This window comes from Mytilus californianus, unplaced genomic scaffold, assembly GCF_021869535.1.
Source record: "Mytilus californianus isolate M0D057914Y unplaced genomic scaffold, xbMytCali1.0.p SCAF_1, whole genome shotgun sequence".
NCBI lineage: Eukaryota > Metazoa > Mollusca > Bivalvia > Mytilida > Mytilidae > Mytilus > Mytilus californianus.
This window is the reverse complement of record NW_026262581.1, coordinates 135,333,960-135,352,887: the sequence shown is the minus strand read 5'-3', so window position 1 is coordinate 135,352,887 and position 18,928 is coordinate 135,333,960. Positions and strand designations below refer to the sequence as shown.

The 18,928-nt window shown below is 31.9% G+C and overlaps 1 protein-coding gene across 1 annotated transcript in view; it reads right to left on the bottom strand.

The window, feature by feature from the left end:
* Nucleotides 1–18,928, bottom strand: part of LOC127735651 (uncharacterized) — a 77,877-nt gene that overhangs the window by 54,834 nt on the left and 4,115 nt on the right. The window contains exons 3-4 of the mRNA XM_052245896.1: nucleotides 16,616–16,793; nucleotides 8,050–8,352 (exon numbers count right to left, since the gene is read on the bottom strand). Of these exons, the coding sequence (XP_052101856.1) occupies nucleotides 8,050–8,352; nucleotides 16,616–16,793 (481 nt within the window). The remainder of the gene's footprint in view (nucleotides 1–8,049; nucleotides 8,353–16,615; nucleotides 16,794–18,928) is intronic.

The window sequence follows — 18,928 nt, the reverse complement described above, 5'->3', positions numbered from 1 at the left end:
ATAAGAAAAAAAATGGATAAAATGTAAGCGGTTTTGCAGAAAATTGAAACATAATCTACCATTGGAGCAATACATATCAGTTTCAATAATATTTCGTTCATATATTGCTTAATATTAACGCACATACTAAAGAACCCAGATCGGCGTAAAAGAAGCTAAAAATTTATAACGTCGCAATCACAGCACAAAATGAGGCTAGGAACAAGAATTTGTGGAGCAAGTCAAACACTTAATATGTCACAAAACTAAGGCTTTAAATATTCCCCAAGCGGAGATGTCCTACGAAGATCACAACTCAATTCTAACATATTCTAATCATTCAATGCTAGATCATGTAGTTGGGTATTTTTGTTATACTTTTTTTATATAGAAATTAATGTGACAATATGATGGGCTTCAAAATATATATATATATATATTTATATATTTATATATATATATTTATATTCTTAATATGTTTAATAAAATTCATTGAATAAAATAACACAGGGAAATATCTATCAAGAAAATTATACAAATAAGATTTAGACTGATGGTTTTAATTCAAGGTTAAAATTATATGTACACATGTAGGCCATATGCTGACATGTTATAATAACAATTAGTTAATGAACTGGACATATGCAAGATTCACAACTATAAATTGTCCAGATTGGTAAAAACATGTCAATTAAAGTCAGCTTGATAGATATTCATCTGTGTATCTTTAGGATAAAAACTATTATTGTCAAAGTAATAGAAATTTTGATAAACTGTTATATTCAAATGAAATTGTATATAAACTATTGCTTGTACTGTTAAAAGGGGAGACCGTCCTTTATGGACACTGGTCCAGACCGGCTTGAATAAATTGTTGTTCCAAATAACCTTGTGTTGTGTTACACAGTGGTTATTTTTGGTTAACCGTGACCAAAGGATGCTAAGGTAAAGTGGCTATTTTTGATACTCTTTATTTTTAATTTCTTCTCGAAATGGCGGGACAAGAATTTAATGTAGGGTTAGTTTTTCAAAATTTAGTAACAAAAGTTCAAAGTCTTACTCAAAGGGTATTTAAAAAGGGCATTAATTCGATTGAAATCTTTGATGGTTCAAAATCGGAAAAAAATAGGAATGAAAATTTACAAGATGTAAGCACACTTTTTCGTGCTCAAAAAGTTAACTTGGATTAACTCATCAAAAGAGAAATGTTTTGTTGAAATAATGTTGATTTTAGAAGCGAAAATGTAGATATTTATTTTTTTATGATTCAATGGTGAAGGGTTTTCTTTATTGATATTTTTTATGTAATCATTTATAAGGGTGAAGGACTTTAACAGGTATTTGATTTTATAAGTCAATATAAAAGACACATTTTAATTATAATGACAAAACGTTTTTATATGCTGTCTATTAAAAGACAGAAAAGATATTATTTAAAACACTTGAATACTATTATTTGAGAATTAATTCACAATAAGTAAAAAAAAATCTTAAGATGCTTGTTATATTTAGAGTATTTAACTGCGTGAATAATGATAAGATATCTCGATTTGGAATATATATGAGTTGTTTTCTGAAGATACAATCCGAAATTATAGAATATACGCGCCTGTATACACTAATATAAGAAAGTTTCATTTAAGAACCTTTTGGCGACGAAGTAAAGGGTATTTCTGCGATGTTATAACCATATGGTTGTTTAAATATGGTTGACGCAGTTGGGTAAGTGCGTAAGCACATTTGTTTAGAGAAACAAAACATTCTATGTTATTTAGAATCCAAACCTTTTTATCGCACAATTAATAAGGCATACGTTGCTAAGCCATGAAAATGGTGCATGTGGTTAGGTAGATTAATCACGGTTACTATAGTAACAAATTTTCTATGAAAGAGAAAACCAACCCTTATTGTGGTATTTTTCAAGAATGGCGGACCTATCTTCAGAAAATAGCGCATAAATGATAAAAATTGATACAATTATATTTTTCACTCTTCATTACACTTAGGGTTTTAAGTTTTAAAGTATTTCACGGTAAATGAAATATAGGATAATATATTTTTTGAAGGAAGATTTGAAAATCATGTATAATCAATAATGCGTAAATGAAATGCATGACTAGTATAAAAAATAGATAAAAAATATAAGGGTTTTTTTAATGAAAATGATTTTATAATAAAGCATTGGTAAGGTTTGTAAACACGGATTACAATCTTAATAGAGGTTTCTCAACATCTTACGAACGGACGAAAATCGTCTTAACTTGACGTAACTTGCCGTAACGAGAAAAGAGGGAGCACTCATTTATTGAATGATTTTGGACTATCGGATGTGCACTTCCTTTCATTAAGATATGCATGCAGGGTTCTTTTAAACCATTTTGAGTTGTGGACATATTATTATATTGAATGCGAGTTCTATCTGATGTGTATTTAGTGACTTAGTGTCCTTTTTTGTTGAGATTGGAGATGAATATTTTTGAAATTTATCTAGACTCAGATCAAAGGTAAAAAGTCCTGCGCATAAAAGAGGTAAATTTAATCTAGGAGTGAACGACTCTAGAAAAAAATCGGTTTTTAATTTGAAAAAAAAAATCCTTGGGTCCGAGATAACTTTGTTGCCTCAAAGCTATAAAATCCAAATGGTCAGTTCTTCACCTTACATAATTATTATTGAACTATTTTCTACCTATATTGGCAAGAAAATGAATAAAGGGAAATACTGAAATAGATATTTGAGAAAAAAAAGTTCACTTGAAAAGATATTCTGTAATGTATTGTTGATTTTTGTTTTATTTTCAAGGCCTTTCTTATCCTTTTAGTCTATGTTTTTATTATCGTACACTTATTAGTATATTAGTATAATTTAAATTGTTTTTAATATCTATATTACAATCAGTTCTATTGGTGCTGTAGCACTCATACTTTCCATTAGAATACACACAACTATACTTATTATATATTACTTACAATATAACTGACTCCCCCTAAAAACTTTTAAAATACATATAAATAAATCGCGGTTTTAACGACATATATATCAAAGATACATAAAAAATACCGCATTTTCTTGCTGTTAGGAGTGGTTCCCAATATTTATTATTGAATACTATCGAATAAATGTGGAGATAAATGAAGAAATTAAACTGTTTTAAACCACATCATATCTCTTTTTGCGTTTTTATTCAATATGTACATATATTTATCGAAGTTGTTTTACACTTATACATGTATTAATATTAATCAGAATATATGAAAAATGGGTTATGGTTAACGAGTTTTTGTGTATGACCTTTCTTGCCACCTTTGATTTGTTTATGAAGTGACCGAATTTTATTTCTCTGTGACTTTCAAAATTCAATCTTTATCATTTGTCAACAATTATTAAGGATAGGAAAAGATTAGTCTACTTTGTTTGAACTATAAGAACTAGCTAACGCCATATGCACTGCTGATATATTAGTCTGTGTGGCCTATAAATCCACGCAAAACATCTCTATAATACAGTGATCTGCTGGTCTCACGCAGATATAGAGTTGTGGTTTTTAAAGTCCAGCGCGCTAAGGTGTAAAGTCTAGCGCTGTAGATCTAAAGTCGAGCGCTAGAGATGTTAAAGTCACATGAAACGAGTGACTGGTGAAAAATAATGTTTATCCAATTCTTGAACCAATGCATGTATATATCATAAACTTAGTCTTCTGTACACGATTTTATCATTTTTTACGCAAACATATCGTATAATCGTCAATTTTTTTTTCTCTCTGTCTGTTATGATGTGAAAATATGGCAGCTACTTAATTGTCGTGTTTTGAAGCCGTAGTTTACCGATTGTCACCTTATAGTAAACAATCAACAAAGAAGCATGGATATTGAGCACGTGTATAACATGTACAATCAGATAATAGTTCATTTTAATGACAGATCCATGCGTATTGCGATCACCGGAATTTTACGAGGAGGGTCACGCTAAGGTCACTTGCATATGGACAATATGTCGGCGAATTGCTTCCTGGAAGCAAGCAATTAAAAAAAAGTAAACTTCTTCTAAATGTGGACAATTTTAAAAAATTTCTTCAGAAAAAGTATATGATAATATATAATGAAAACTATCCATTTAGTTATAAAAACATATGCATCATTTTTTTTTTAATTTGAGGTTTCATATGACTTAAAGTCCAGAGTTGGAGATTTAAATGTAAAGGTTGTGTCCTCTCAACCACTTTTCAATCCTTTATCAGATGTTAATATCGTCGTGAAATGCATGGAATACTCGCCACTGAACGTTTTATAAAAAAACATCCAACAATCATTCAGTCAAATGCAAACCAAATGCGCAGATTTTTTTTAACAACGACTATCAAAAACATTGTTCTTTTTAAATGGATAAGGGAGATAAATCGAACGTATATTCGACATGTAAATAAACGAAACTCAACGTAAGGTTACGCAACATTCAACAACACAAAACCAATTGGAACACTAATGTTTAACCACAACAATAAATTACAAGGTTGCAAAATGAATATTAAATTGTTTACTGTTGTCTTTAAACAGGCTGCAATATCGGTAGACAATTTTACTGCATAAAATTACAGCTCCCTAACGATACGTTCGTCGAGTTTCGTCCGTTCGTAAGATGTTGAGAAACCTCTAATAAGACAAATAATTTAGGACTTAAATATATGGAAATAAGTATCATATGATTAATCGTTATAAACAATAACGCGATACATCTTCTAACGAATATAGTATAACTTTTATTGCTGATTAAAAAAAAAAACGAGAACAGAGGGTCATAAGGTCATCTATAATAACTTCCGGTTTAAGTGAGATGACAAATGATAACAGTTCTGATAGATATAGTTAAGAAAGTAGCCAGAATATGGGTGTTGATGAAATTAGAATACCAAAGAAAAATAAACGAAAAAATATTAAGTTTGAAAGAAAGACCAATTAATGTTAAACTTTCTCTCAAACATTTCTTGTTATTTTAATAAAATGCGCGACTAACAAGACGTAGTAGTAGACTTCGCATAATTAGCTTGGTTATTTATGAAATATGTGTATATGGAATATTAATTTTGTGTAAATAATATACTTTTATTAGAATTAATCATATTCAATGAGATTTTAATTGTCGCTTCAGATAGAAAAAAAATTATTGATTGTTTAGAATTCGTATTAATATCAGTAATCTCTTAATCACAGCTTTGTTTATGAAAAAGGAAGGAAAGTGTTGGTTGAATGTCAAAACTTATTTAAAACCTTTTCAGTGTTGTCAAACCTTATTTAAAACCTTTTCAGTGTCTGCGAGAGCGAAGAATATATTAAAAGGTTGTTTTTGGGGGTTAATTGCTACACAGTAAAAACAAATAATTATATAACTTAGTAAAAAAAAACAACTTAAATTTAATATAGAAACCATTTTGTATTTTTTCGAGTTTTTATATTCTAGTTAAGTAAATAACATATTGATATTTTCATTTACCAAATTAAGGCAATAAGAACATATTGAGGACGACTTTGAACTATCAAATTTAGTAAATGCATTTTATTTTGTTGCTATATTTATAGGTATTTTGTTATTAATATTCAAAAGTTTAAGTGTAGGTGTTTAGCCATTTGCGAATTGAATAATAGAGAGGTTCAAATAGTCGCAAGATATCTTGGTGGCGATCAAGTGGTGTCAACTAATGTTGAGGGCGATGGTATTGCCTCCAGAGATTGTAACTTAGCTTCTGCATCACAATTAGAACCAGCTACTAAGAACCATTATTCAGTACTCAAATGACGATTGGACAAGAACACTGGATATTGGCTTTGATTATTGGACACAACGCTGACGTTTAGATGTAAATAAAACTATACGATCACATAACTTTATATTGGTAGAGGGAATCATTCTACAACATCACAGGTAGATTAGCCTGAATTGTTTCAGCCGGTGATAACTGAGCAACCTAGTCAGGGACTCTGAATCAACAGGGTAGGTAAGCTAGGTCAGTTAGGAGTAATATCAACGACTAATGGTGGATCACATGGAGGTCGGAGAATATCAACAACTGATGGTGGATCATATGGAGGTCGGAGTTCTCAACGACTGATGGTGGATCACATGGAGGTTGGAGTATATCAACGACTGATGGTGGATCTCATGGAGGTCGGAGTATATCAACGATAGTCGGAGTAGTTGCAGTACTTCTGAATGACGGGAATTGGCGTTGCAGATAAACAAACGGATTGTTGGAGTTGACAACGACGATCGGAGGAGCAGTTCACCGGAGTCGGGGTTATGAAGACAGTCCGCAGTTGATGGTTGCGCCTTTTTCTAGAATTAAGAAGTTCCGATATTTGATGTTACGAGGAGTGTTATGATAGAACTATAATTCAACTTAGTTATTCACAAAAAGACAGTATGAACTATACATTGCTGGACATTTAGATGTTGTTGAACTTTTGAAATGATTTTGTTTATGAATATTGTTGGTTTTTATTTGGAATTTGCAAGCGTTCATATTGTCACCGATTTTAACTAAAATATAAAATTATATTTCTTAAGAAAGGGAGGAATGTGACAATATGATGGGCTTCAAAATATATATATATATATATTTATATATTTATATATATATATTTATATTCTTAATATGTTTAATAAAATTCATTGAATAAAATAACACAGGGAAATATCTATCAAGAAAATTATACAAATAAGATTTAGACTGATGGTTTTAATTCAAGGTTAAAATTATATGTACACATGTAGGCCATATGCTGACATGTTATAATAACAATTAGTTAATGAACTGGACATATGCAAGATTCACAACTATAAATTGTCCAGATTGGTAAAAACATGTCAATTAAAGTCAGCTTGATAGATATTCATCTGTGTATCTTTAGGATAAAAACTATTATTGTCAAAGTAATAGAAATTTTGATAAACTGTTATATTCAAATGAAATTGTATATAAACTATTGCTTGTACTGTTAAAAGGGGAGACCGTCCTTTATGGACACTGGTCCAGACCGGCTTGAATAAATTGTTGTTCCAAATAACCTTGTGTTGTGTTACATTAAATATCAAAACTACTATAACATTAAGTAAAGTTAACTAAATATTTCTTCTTGATTCTTAGTAATATATGTAACAGGGATACTTGAAGGAATGCTGTACATCAAGTATTTTGTTTAACAGCAAGGTACACAATGAAGGAATCATACGAGTGTTAACAACAGATGTTCAATGCGCTTCTGAATGCATGAACGAACAGCTTTGATCCATTCAGATAAAGAGTCTAGTTTCTGGTTCATCTTGCTGACCTTTTACCCTTTTTTCTTGCATAGTTCTCATCTGTATCTACCAGTTATCTAGAGTTCTTCAAGTTGATGGGCTATGGAATGGGACATTTCTGGCTTTTGGCTAATAACTCTCTAAGTTTTTCATTGTTTACGATGTAAAGGTCACCAGTTATAATCTGACCAGCAAAACTATATTTGTATTTGGATGATGCACAATATCAATCGGGAGGTTTGGATTTTACATCTCTATGGGTAAAGGTCTTTAATACCCTCTTGTGGTTAACAATTTTGGAAATAATAGGTTTGGTGTAGGTAAATGTAATGACAGTTGTAGTTTTATCTTTTAATCAGTTATTGCTTTCTGCACAGATTTTTGTAGGAAAATATTGTTAATAGTGATGGCATCCAAACCCTTATTTGAAAACTCTACATCAAAAAACTACATTTTTCATCATCTTTGGAAAAAGCTGTTACTGATTTGAATAGCTTGTTGTTTGCAATGGCCATATTTATTGCAACCAATCTATATAGCCCATTTTACCAATTTTCAATAATTTTCATAGATAAATATTGAAATTTAAATTTTCTTGTTTTCTATATGGGCTAAGAAAGGCATTCAGCCGTCAGACCTCTCTCTGACTGCAGTTGAGTTGATAAAAATGTATTGGTATCATCAATAGACAATAATTTCACAATCGTATATCAAATTTCTATTGCAAAAAGTTGTAAGAAGAGCGTTAACAATAACGTTATAAACCTCAATGAACAAACCTTGGTTAAGTGTATAACCTACTGGACAGGTGTTGGAATAACATGAACAATCCTCTTTCACAGGCGAACATTTACAAGGATCTATTGGTTTTATTATATAGTTGTATCCTTTGGTATAATCACAGCGACATGTTCTGTCTGTATTTGATGTTGCATTATCAGCAATAACTTGGCCTTCTTCTTTACAATTAGACTTTAGCAAATTACATTCAGCGCTATCGTTAGACAAAACTGGGCTAGGTGAATATCGAGGATTCTGACAGTCTTCGGCATGCAAATTTCCGCTGTAAACTATGCGTAAACCTTAGAAATAGAACATAATAACATTTGAAGATATGAAATAACGCTCCTTTTACAATACCTACATTTGAATGGCATGTATAGTGTGTGTGTGTGTTTGTGTCAGTGGTTTTACACAACTGCCCCATGTTAGAGATATGGTTAAACACGTTTGAACCCTCCACATTATGTAAGTGCCTCCCTCATGCCGGAGCTTGTAGCCAATGGTTGATGTTGATTTCTGGTTTCAATTATCGTTTGTCATTTAATTGTACTTACTTCAATCTAGCCTTTAGCTGTTCATTTTGAATTGTTGCACAAAAGGCTATAAAAAGGTCTTTTATTGCTTACAACACGGTATTGGTTTTGCTAATAATTTAAGGCAAAATGATTATTTGCAGTCGTTTACATAAGCTCATCGTAGATACCAGGATTAGAATTTGGTACATACACCAGACACGAGTTGCGTCTACAATAGACTCATCAGTGACGCTCGAATTAAAAAAAAGTTGAAAAGGCCAAATAAAGTACATCCTCGTGCTTTGCTGTTATTGTGGAAAAAGATTGCTCTGACGTCTGAATGCCTTTTTAGGATTTTCTGGGCCCATAAGACGTCAAAACGCAGTCCATATAGAAACCATCGAAATTTCTGACCCAGACTTGGTTTGGCAGAAATCTGTCTCGGAATTGTAGTAGACTCATTTTGGAATTATATGCGACTGTCAAGTGAGAAGTTGAACTAGCTATAAAACCAGGCTTCATCCATCATTTTCTACATAAGGAAATGCCGGTATGTTAGGAATATGACAATTGTTTTCCCTTCGTGATGTGTTTGTGCTCTTGGTTTTGTCATTGGATAAAGGACTTTTCGTTTTGAATTTTCCTTGGAGTTCGGTATTTTTGCTATTTTATTTTTTTCAACTAGATAATCATACATCATTCTATACCTTGTTTTTCCTCACTTATATTTTCCTTTTATACACGTATTTTAACGTGTATCTTACACGAAGTCTTTGTCTATATAAAGTTTCTATTATTAGCTTTGTCCTTTAACTTTGAACAAATGTACACTTACCAAATCCAAACATTGAGTAACTTAACCAATGTATTAATCATTTATTTTCTACTATTTGGGATGGCAAACCTGACAAAATCGAAAAAACAAACGATGTCTCATATTTGAATTGGGAATAGTAGTAGAATACTATGACAAATGTAAAGTTATAAGACTATATGCGATTTAATATTACATGCAGTTTTTATATAATTACATAAATGTAAAGGGCGTACCCATGCTGGAACCCCTTGCTTTAACTAATAGAATAATTAAAACAAGTAAAATTTTAAGTAAGAAAGATATCCTCCCAATCAAGACTGTTTGTTTTTTCAATCAATATTCTTTATTTATAAGGTTTTTCAAATGATTCAAAGAAGCAATGATATGTATTTGTCTCGATTTTGCAAATGTAACTATGGACTAATTACTGTAATTGTAACATATAATATTGGTACATGTAATTTTGAAAATAAAAACGTTTAGAAAAAAGATTTCACTTGACTGCATTATTTCATTGAACTTTGGGAGTAAACTTATGATTTTGACCATGGTGACCAGTTTATATATAACAAAACATCCCCCTTTATCTAATCTATCGTTAGCAAACGTCGCGTATGCCAACATTTTTGCATTAATTAGCCCCATGATTTAAGTAATGTGAGGAACTAACGCAATATTGCATTATATTAGTGAACGTTTAGGTAAGTCGCTGATCTTCAGGGTAAATTAAATTAAAGCTTTCGTTTTGCTACAAGGGCGATACGTGAATAAAAGGTACATAATTGTAAATAAATTTTAAAAAATAGAATGATGTATGATTTATCTTTTTACAAGCGATTTCGAGAAAGATATCTACCACTATAAGTCTAGATCGGCAATTCCTATATATACTATGTGTTGGTGTCCAACGGCCGCATCAAAAAGCATAAGTCCAACCAAACAGACCACACAATGGCCATACATTAAAAACGACAAAACTTGTTCCCTGTCTAAATTTCTCATCAAGAAATATTTTGTGTTTCTCTGATCGTTTTTTTTTTTTTTTTTTTAGTCTCCACAAAACACTCTACTAAAGACCAAAAGACATACAAGTTAGCAACTATATGTCACCATACGGCCTTCAACAATAAGCAAATCCCAAACACATAGAAAACTATAGAATACCCCGAAATGACCAATATGAACAATTCAAACAAGAAAAAAAAACAGTCTGATATATGTACAAAACAATAAACGAAAAACAAATATGAAATACAGCAACAACCGACAACTCCTGACTTAAAACAGGCACATACAGAATGAGATAGGATTAAGCAATTTTGCAGCCGATCAACCCTCCCTTAACCTGGGACAGTGGTGTAACAGCACACTATACGGACAAACTATACAAATCATTTGAAAAGGGCTGAACTTATCAGAACGATACAAAGCACAAAACAAAAAAAACAACACTAAAGACACACAGTACAAATATAAGAGTACTTGCAGTTATTGTAAGCAGTTCAAAGCCAATGACAACTAATGAAAAGTTCATTTATCCAAGACTAGAGAATCAATCAGTACATTTCTAACATCCAATGAGAGGCGAAAGATACCGAAGGGAAATTCAATCTCATAAGTCGAAAACAAATTGACAATGCAATGGCAAAAAGCGAAAAACGACCCAATGACAAACAACAGTATACAAAACACAACATGAGCAACATGAATACCATCAAAGAACGGGACAGATATCCATAAAGGTCACCCAACTAATGATGGCGTCTGTAAAATTTTCGAAGTAGGGTTTCAACTTCACCTCTTGGAACTCTTGATTTAATAGCTTACTTGTTAGCAGCAACCCTCTATCAAAGAAATCATGATAGGAAATGCAAGGTCTGGAACATAGTATCAACTGGGAGAAATATTCGCATATGCAGGCGCTGCTGGAATGATGCTTCATACAAAGGAAAAATTCACAATTGGAATGCATATCTTTTGTTGTAAAGTTTTGTTATCAACCGACCCTAATTGCCAATTTTTAGATGGAAGTCAAGATATGAGGTAGACGTAAACGTATATATTGTATCTTTTATTTCAAGTTCGATGCGATAGATGTGTTCGCCATAAACACCAAAGTCATAATTATTTAGTGAGAGGATAATGCTAGCTCCTTTCGTTCTTTCTGATAAGCTCCTGTATGAAATCAGTCTCATATGAATAAGGGAAGAAGTCGACAAGAAAGGGAGCACAGTTTGTTTCCATTGGAATGCCGATTGGTTGTTGAAAACACATCCTCCACACGTAACACATAATTTGTAAATCAAGATATCAAGCATCTTGATAATGTCGGTTTCAGAGAATTTTTTGTTTGAATCAGAGTGATTTTACCAATGTACGAGTTATCCCTCCTTCAGACAAGATACTTGTTTCTACGTTGGCCATGTTTTAATGAAATAAAGCATGAACAATTCTTTATAATTTTTCATTTAGTTAGAATGGGAAATACATGTAAAGGGTAGAAAAGTCAAATGTTTTTAAACTATTGCAAGAGGAAAGAGACTTAGGTTGTATGTATTCCATAAAATTGAGAATGGAAACGGGGAATGAGTCAAAGAGACAACAACCCGACCAAAGATCAGAAAACAGCCGAAGGCCACCAATGGGTTTTCAACACAGCGAGAAAATCTTCAGCTGACCCCTAAACAAAAATGTGTACTAGTTCAGCGAAAATAGATGCACACTTAACTCCGACACATATAAATGAACCAAAATTAAAAGAAAAACATACAAGACTTACAAAGGCAAGAGGTCCATGACTTGGGACAGGCGCAAAAATGAGGCGGGATTAAACATATGTGTGAGATCTCAACTCTCGCCCTTTACATCTAGACTATGTAAGATAAAAAAAACACACAGCAATACCCACAGTAAAACTCAGTTTAAAAGAAGGCCGAGTCGGATGTTAGAATAGGTAACAGAAGAAACTAAGTAAAATGACAATGATCAACATAAATTAACAAAGGACTACTAGCAGCCTTTTTTGTTATTGCACTGACAAATGTTTTAGTATATATATCCGCATTTGATTCACGCTTTCCTGAGAGTTAGTTTCACAGTGGCTTTGAAGCTAGGCTTTAATGCTGATAAAACTGATGTAAATAATTTAGAAAGCAGTTTCGTTGAGAACTTAGATGACCCAGCAATATAGCATTGTGTGTAAGGTCAGCTGCATGTGCTTTATCTCCCTTATTGCAAAGAAAAGTATCTAGAAACCTACATTTGTAGAATCAGTATGAATTCAGCTCTTGGTTGGGTTCGTGATGTTTAGTCTTTGGTTTCCTATGTTGTTCTGTGTACTGTTATTTGTCTGTTTGTTTTTTTTTTCTTTTTTAGCCATGGCGTTGTCAGTTTATTTTCGACTTATGAGTTTGAATGTCCCGTTGGTATCCTTCTCCTCTCTTTTTATATGACACCGGAAGTGTCCTTTTCTTTAACAGGAAGTTGTTATAATCTCCCTTATTTCAAGTGGAAATATTTCCCCATTATGCATACAGCAATTGACACTGGACGTTAAGTAAGCAGCAATTAATCAACCAATCAAGTGAAAATACAGAGAAATCTATTGTGGGAATCGATGTTAAAGGGGCATTAGCTACGAGATATAAAAAAAATATGATTTGTTTTGTTCAATCATTAATGAAAGTGAAATAGTGAAATAATAATTCGCTTTTAGCAGCCAGTTTGCTTCAATTTTGTCAAAATAAGCTGAGAAACATCGCTGTTGAATTATTCACTTGCAAGTGAATAATTCGAACTGATTGAATACGTGTTCATGTGACCTCCAATTTAACCCCTTAGCTAGAGAAGGATTTCGCATGATTAGACGTGTTCAGTTATTAAAAGGAAAAGAATGTCAACATGAAAGTGAAACTAGGGTAAACTATTTGATTGACTGATTCGATCCACAAAAAAATCATTCTTATACAGGTATAAAAGATAATTAACATACATTTTTATCCTATAATATGAAATCAAATAGACCTAGAAAAATCCAATTGCACGAGTTCTCTTTCTATTTATATCTGCATTTATGCCTATATAGGGTTCTATGACCGTCGGCAGTCTTCGGAGGTCACCTCGATGGTTAATTAGATGGCGTCTAGGCTAAAAATACACATTTAATGCTGATTCATATTATCGAGCCTATGCATTGTAAATTGTTTATTTTAGATTTTTTTTAATTTGGATACACGTTTTAGTATGATTTACATCAAATATGAAAATGTGATTCAAATCGGTGATCATGAATTTGACAGCTAATGTCCTTTAAGTAAACAATTATCTGACACCGAAAGTAACTTTATTATCTCACTTTTTCCCATATGAAACTACCATAAACTTAAAATTTAATGTCTAATTTCAACTGAAATGCCACTTCATACGGGAAGCAACTATTTCTGTCTTTTTAAATATCAACAAATTTGAATAGCAATCTATCTTTTTCCGCAATCTGTTAGTTTTTTTTTTGGTTTTTTTGGGGTTTTTTTTTTTTTGCTGTTTCGTTTTTTTTTGTTTTTTTTTGCAACATGATCATAAGATGACATAGGTACAGTAAACGACAATCGATTGCAAAGACAGTTTGCAAAAATTACTATCTATTGTATAGTCAATTCAAATCAATTGACTACTGCTGTAGTATCAATCAATTGTTGTGTATAATATCGTCAAATATATTGCCTATATCCATGTTAAAATGAGCATAGAGCATGACATGAAGGAATTGTTTCTTAATCAGCATTTCGGGGACTTTGCTAAAATCTATATTTTCAACAGTATTGGTTTATAAGTTATGTATTATGAAGATAAAGAGTATACATTTTATCCATCTGCCATTAGATATTCTAGATACAGATTAGGTATTCATTGATTTAAAAACTGTAAAATTGTACGGTTATATAACAAGAAAATGATTTTTATTATTGCACTTTGAATTTATCTCTATTTTACATTAATAAATAAACAACTTTATCTGTTTGTGTAATTTAAGTCCTTAAGAACTAAGTTTAGCTGTTAACCAGGGAAAGATAAACATATTCAAAAACTACAATAAAGGCGTACGTAGTTCTCATAAATGTACGTCTTTGCTTTTGACAAATAGACTTCATAAAGATGGTATTTTGTAGGACCTCTGCAATTAAAATAGAAATAATTCTGTGCATAGGGCTCACCAAAAATTAAACAAACTATTTGATTTACTAAGTAAATACATATACTGTAATATTAAAACTTATTTTAAAATCGTCAATCCTGTGTCAAGATGGCGCCAAAGATTGCCGTTAAGTTTTGCTTTACAGCGTGACGTAAAGAAATTTGCTGCAAGTAGCAACACGTTTCTCATTTTGTATATAGATAAGATTGGTTTAAGTTGTTTCACACTGGTTCTTTTAGGGCCCTTTATAGCTTGCTGTTCGGTGTGAGCCAAGGCTATGTGTTGAAGGCTGTCCTTGCAAAAAACGCGTACTAAGTATAATATTTTCAAGTAAAATTTTATGAAAACCGTTTTACAATAATTATTTCCACCTATGTTGACAAAGGAACAAGTCTTTTTGGATTACACTTAGCCCAAGCCTTCCATTGGCAACGATCAAGTGGTTGTATGTTTTTATTAAGTTGATTGAGTTGATATTTAGTAATCAATCTCTTATTGAGTTGATTAAGATGATATTGTATATTCTATTGTATCTATTATAACGATCTAGGGTTTGTACTTTTTAGTTAGTTGATAGAGTTGAAAACTGGTTATCAATCGTGATCAATCGTATCAATCGATGTTTTAAAGTCAATTGTTATTGTATCAATCGATTGTCGAATACTGTACCTTAATGCATAAGATATTTGGTATATGATATTAAAAATGTTTAACCTAACATTTTTCTGACAATAGTCACAGAACAATATGGTTTAAAAAAGAAAAATCGCGTCAGCTCTGCAACCAACAATATATTTTTTTAAATATTGTATTTGATATTTTAATGAGAAAACTTTAAGTCTAAATTTGGAAATTTAAATCAAGGTAAAAAGTTGAGATCATGTTCTAAGTGTTGTCTTTTGCTTGTTGTCGCATCTGCTCCGAAAGAGTAAAAGGTAAAAAGGTAAACGCTTTACTTTAAAGTTTTCGGGATGTTGAGATGAAGATATTGAACATTTGGTTGGAAGTGATTCTATGACATCTTATAAACGTTATTTATTTTGAAACGGACGCATGATAAAGTCATTAAGTCTTTCGTTTAATGTTAAGAAGTATTGCATCTGACCTGGAAAACTGTCAACCTTGAGCAAACTGAATGCAGTTCGTCTTTACATTTACTTCAGGGAAAAGTGCCTTCCATTCCTATATTTTCAGAATGAGTGTAAAATTAACTATCTTGTGAAGTTGATATCTGTTAACAGGAAGTTGATAATTTTCTTCCTATTTTCACTCAAGAGACCTAGATACGATATGTTTGTGGAATAAGGTAACATTACCTTTTATATGACACCGAAAGTTAATGCAAACTATTTTATAAGTTACCGTGTATAAATTTTATACCGAAGAAGTGGATATAATATTGTTTCAATGTGATAAATACTAAACGTACGTATTCTGAACAATTGACATTAACATTGTCATCTAACTACTCTGCAAAATATGTTAGCCAAAGTTCTGAGGAGAAAAAACCGTCATTATTCATCCACATATAAATGAATATCGGTAATTACATTCAAATGAACACTGTAGATATTTTTGCCAAACAATGGGTTCTATCTGTGCGGTTGCTTAAAACTTTTCGTATCCCAATTACAAATTTGTTTTTGTTCCCACAGACTTATTCCCAAACAATGTCGTGTGTGTGTTAATCAGAATGAAATTACTGCTACTGCCATATTCTTTACTTAACCTCTTTTTGAATTACAAATACAACACTGCATCAGCAATCGAAACCGGGCATAGGGTTTTTCATGAAATTACCGATTCTAAAGGATGTGTGAATCAGATGTGTATGCTGAAAAGTTCCAAAAAATCTGTTCAAACTAGTTGTGTTCTGCGGTTAAAGTCAATAATTGACACTTTAACCTTTTTAATTGATCAGAAAATAAATTGCAAACAAATTAAGTACTTTTATGAATATAGCTTTAAATCAAATTGGACAAAGTTTTTTTTTAATTCCCGATTTCCATATTCAAAGATTATTAACGTTAAATGCTTACCTGATTTGTATGGTTTTGAAGATAAACAGTATTCACTATATTGTCTGTGAAATGTATCGAATAAACAATGATATTGCGTTTTATTTGCACAAAACACTTCTGCCCTCCTTCTCCATAGAGCTCTTTCTGGACAAACATGCATGATTGCTAATGACTGCAACATATCCACTAAAAGAATCTGTAATATTCATTAAATACAACTTACGTCAGTGCATTTAACGATGATGGCTTAGCATGGGTTACTCCACTGTGTAGCATTACCACCGGATATAGGTACCACCTAAGCGGTGGAAAAAACAAATGTGAAGTCAGGTAAGGTCATTTTTTTCTTATTTTCATTATATTCTAAGTTTTTCTGACAAGTAAAGTTTTGTGATATTGATTCCTAATAATGTAGCTACTATTTAGGGCTGATTATGATCCTTAATTGGCTTTCTCTCTCTTTAAATCGTCAGAATCTGACAGGGTGGTACCTCGTCAACAAAAAATGTGACGTTTTCGTAAACCACAGGTTTATCATATTTAAGATTGAACAACACTGAATTTCGAAAAAAACATTCTTTTACACAGAGAAGCGGAAACTGTACGGTGAATTGTTGTTTACTGTACGGAGATTAGAATAGGTACTTTTTGCTATCATTGTTTCTTTGCTTCGGGGTGCCTTTATTCGATGGTAATGCTACACGGTGGAACCGATAATATTTTTATATTCCATAGTTTAAAATACTGAAACTTTTGATTGGATGATGAAATGTCACTGAAGACGAATCATTGTGGGATCTTTAAAGATTTCACACGAGCGACAAAAAATTTAACGGAACACATTGAAAGTTCTGATTGTTATATGAGATTGAATAAAAATCAGTTCAAAGAATTTATAATTATAATATCTGTAAAATAGATACCAAAGTGCATGCCAGATACAATCGAGAAGACTCATCACTTTATTTGGATAAAGCTTTACAAATCTATGAAATCTTTTTACTTTCGTACAAACTTGATAGTATTGTAAATTTGGAATTTTTGGTCCTCAATGTTCTTCAACTTCGTACTTTATTTGGACTTTTTAATCTTTGATTCGAGTCGATTTAGACAAAACGTGCGTCTGGCCTTCAAAATCTTAATCCTGGCATATATGATGAGTTATCCATTAAAAAGGCGCGTAACACTACCATTATGGAAAGAAAAATTAACTAACAAAAATGCAAGGTCGTTTCGTATGTCATAATTCCTAATGCTAATCTTTAAAAGGAGACAATTACAATAAATTCTATCAGCTGTGCTACAAAAAGACAATGATTACAATTTACGTTGGACATATCTCAATTAATACGTTACGCCAGGTGACGTTCCCACTTACGGACTCCGTTGACAGGGGTGTGTTCCTTACGTAAAAGCTGTACAAACAGAGTAATGGAGCAACCATTTAACTTCAAGGGGGGAGGGGGTATGGTTTTTGTCTGAATCAGAAATTGTTTGTTTGTCATCTGCTTGACCACAGTATATTTTCTCATCAAATTGGGGATCAGAATATTGTTTCAGGAAAAAACCATAATCCCCCTTGAAGTTAAATGGTCGTTCCCTTATGAAGTGTCTTTACTCAATAGCGACATGATGTTGTGGCCTTAGATCTTTAGATACCAATATTGTCATCTGATCTGTAATTTTACCGATCGTGTCCTATTCCCGACTGTGATATATTTTTCTGAGTGTGAATTCTCATGGGTGGTGATGCATTCTTTTAATGAAATGTTTACCCTGTCGACACATCCGGTCTCGCATTTTTCGGGGTTCATTCGATTCCCTCAGTTCTGTATGTTACCTTTATTTGTCTCTTCTTAATTGATTAAAGTTTATGAGATTTGAACAACGGAAAACCATTGTTTCCTCAAATTGTAACAGTAAAAAACCTATCTGCAATATGCGATAAAAAGGGGCACTTTTAGTTCTGACTGAAAATATTTAAACAAGTAATCATTGCTTGTCATGTTAAGATAAAACTTTTTTTATGTTTTAATGTCAGTCAACTGTGAAAGACTGAACTGCATAATGATCGTAGCTAATCTTAGACTTTCAAAGTTATTTCAACAATTCAAATATGAAAAAATTATTGTATTTTAAAATATACGGGATACAGATATAAAAAGGAGATATATCAGTTTCCTCATGTAATTTAAGGAGCCAATGCATATTGGGATCCTTTTGATTTTCTGTAACAGTTTCAATACAGTACAGTCGTTTTTAAACATGCTTCGCATTGATAGTTGTCTCAGTGGCAATCATACCACATATTCTTATTTTTATATTCTCAAT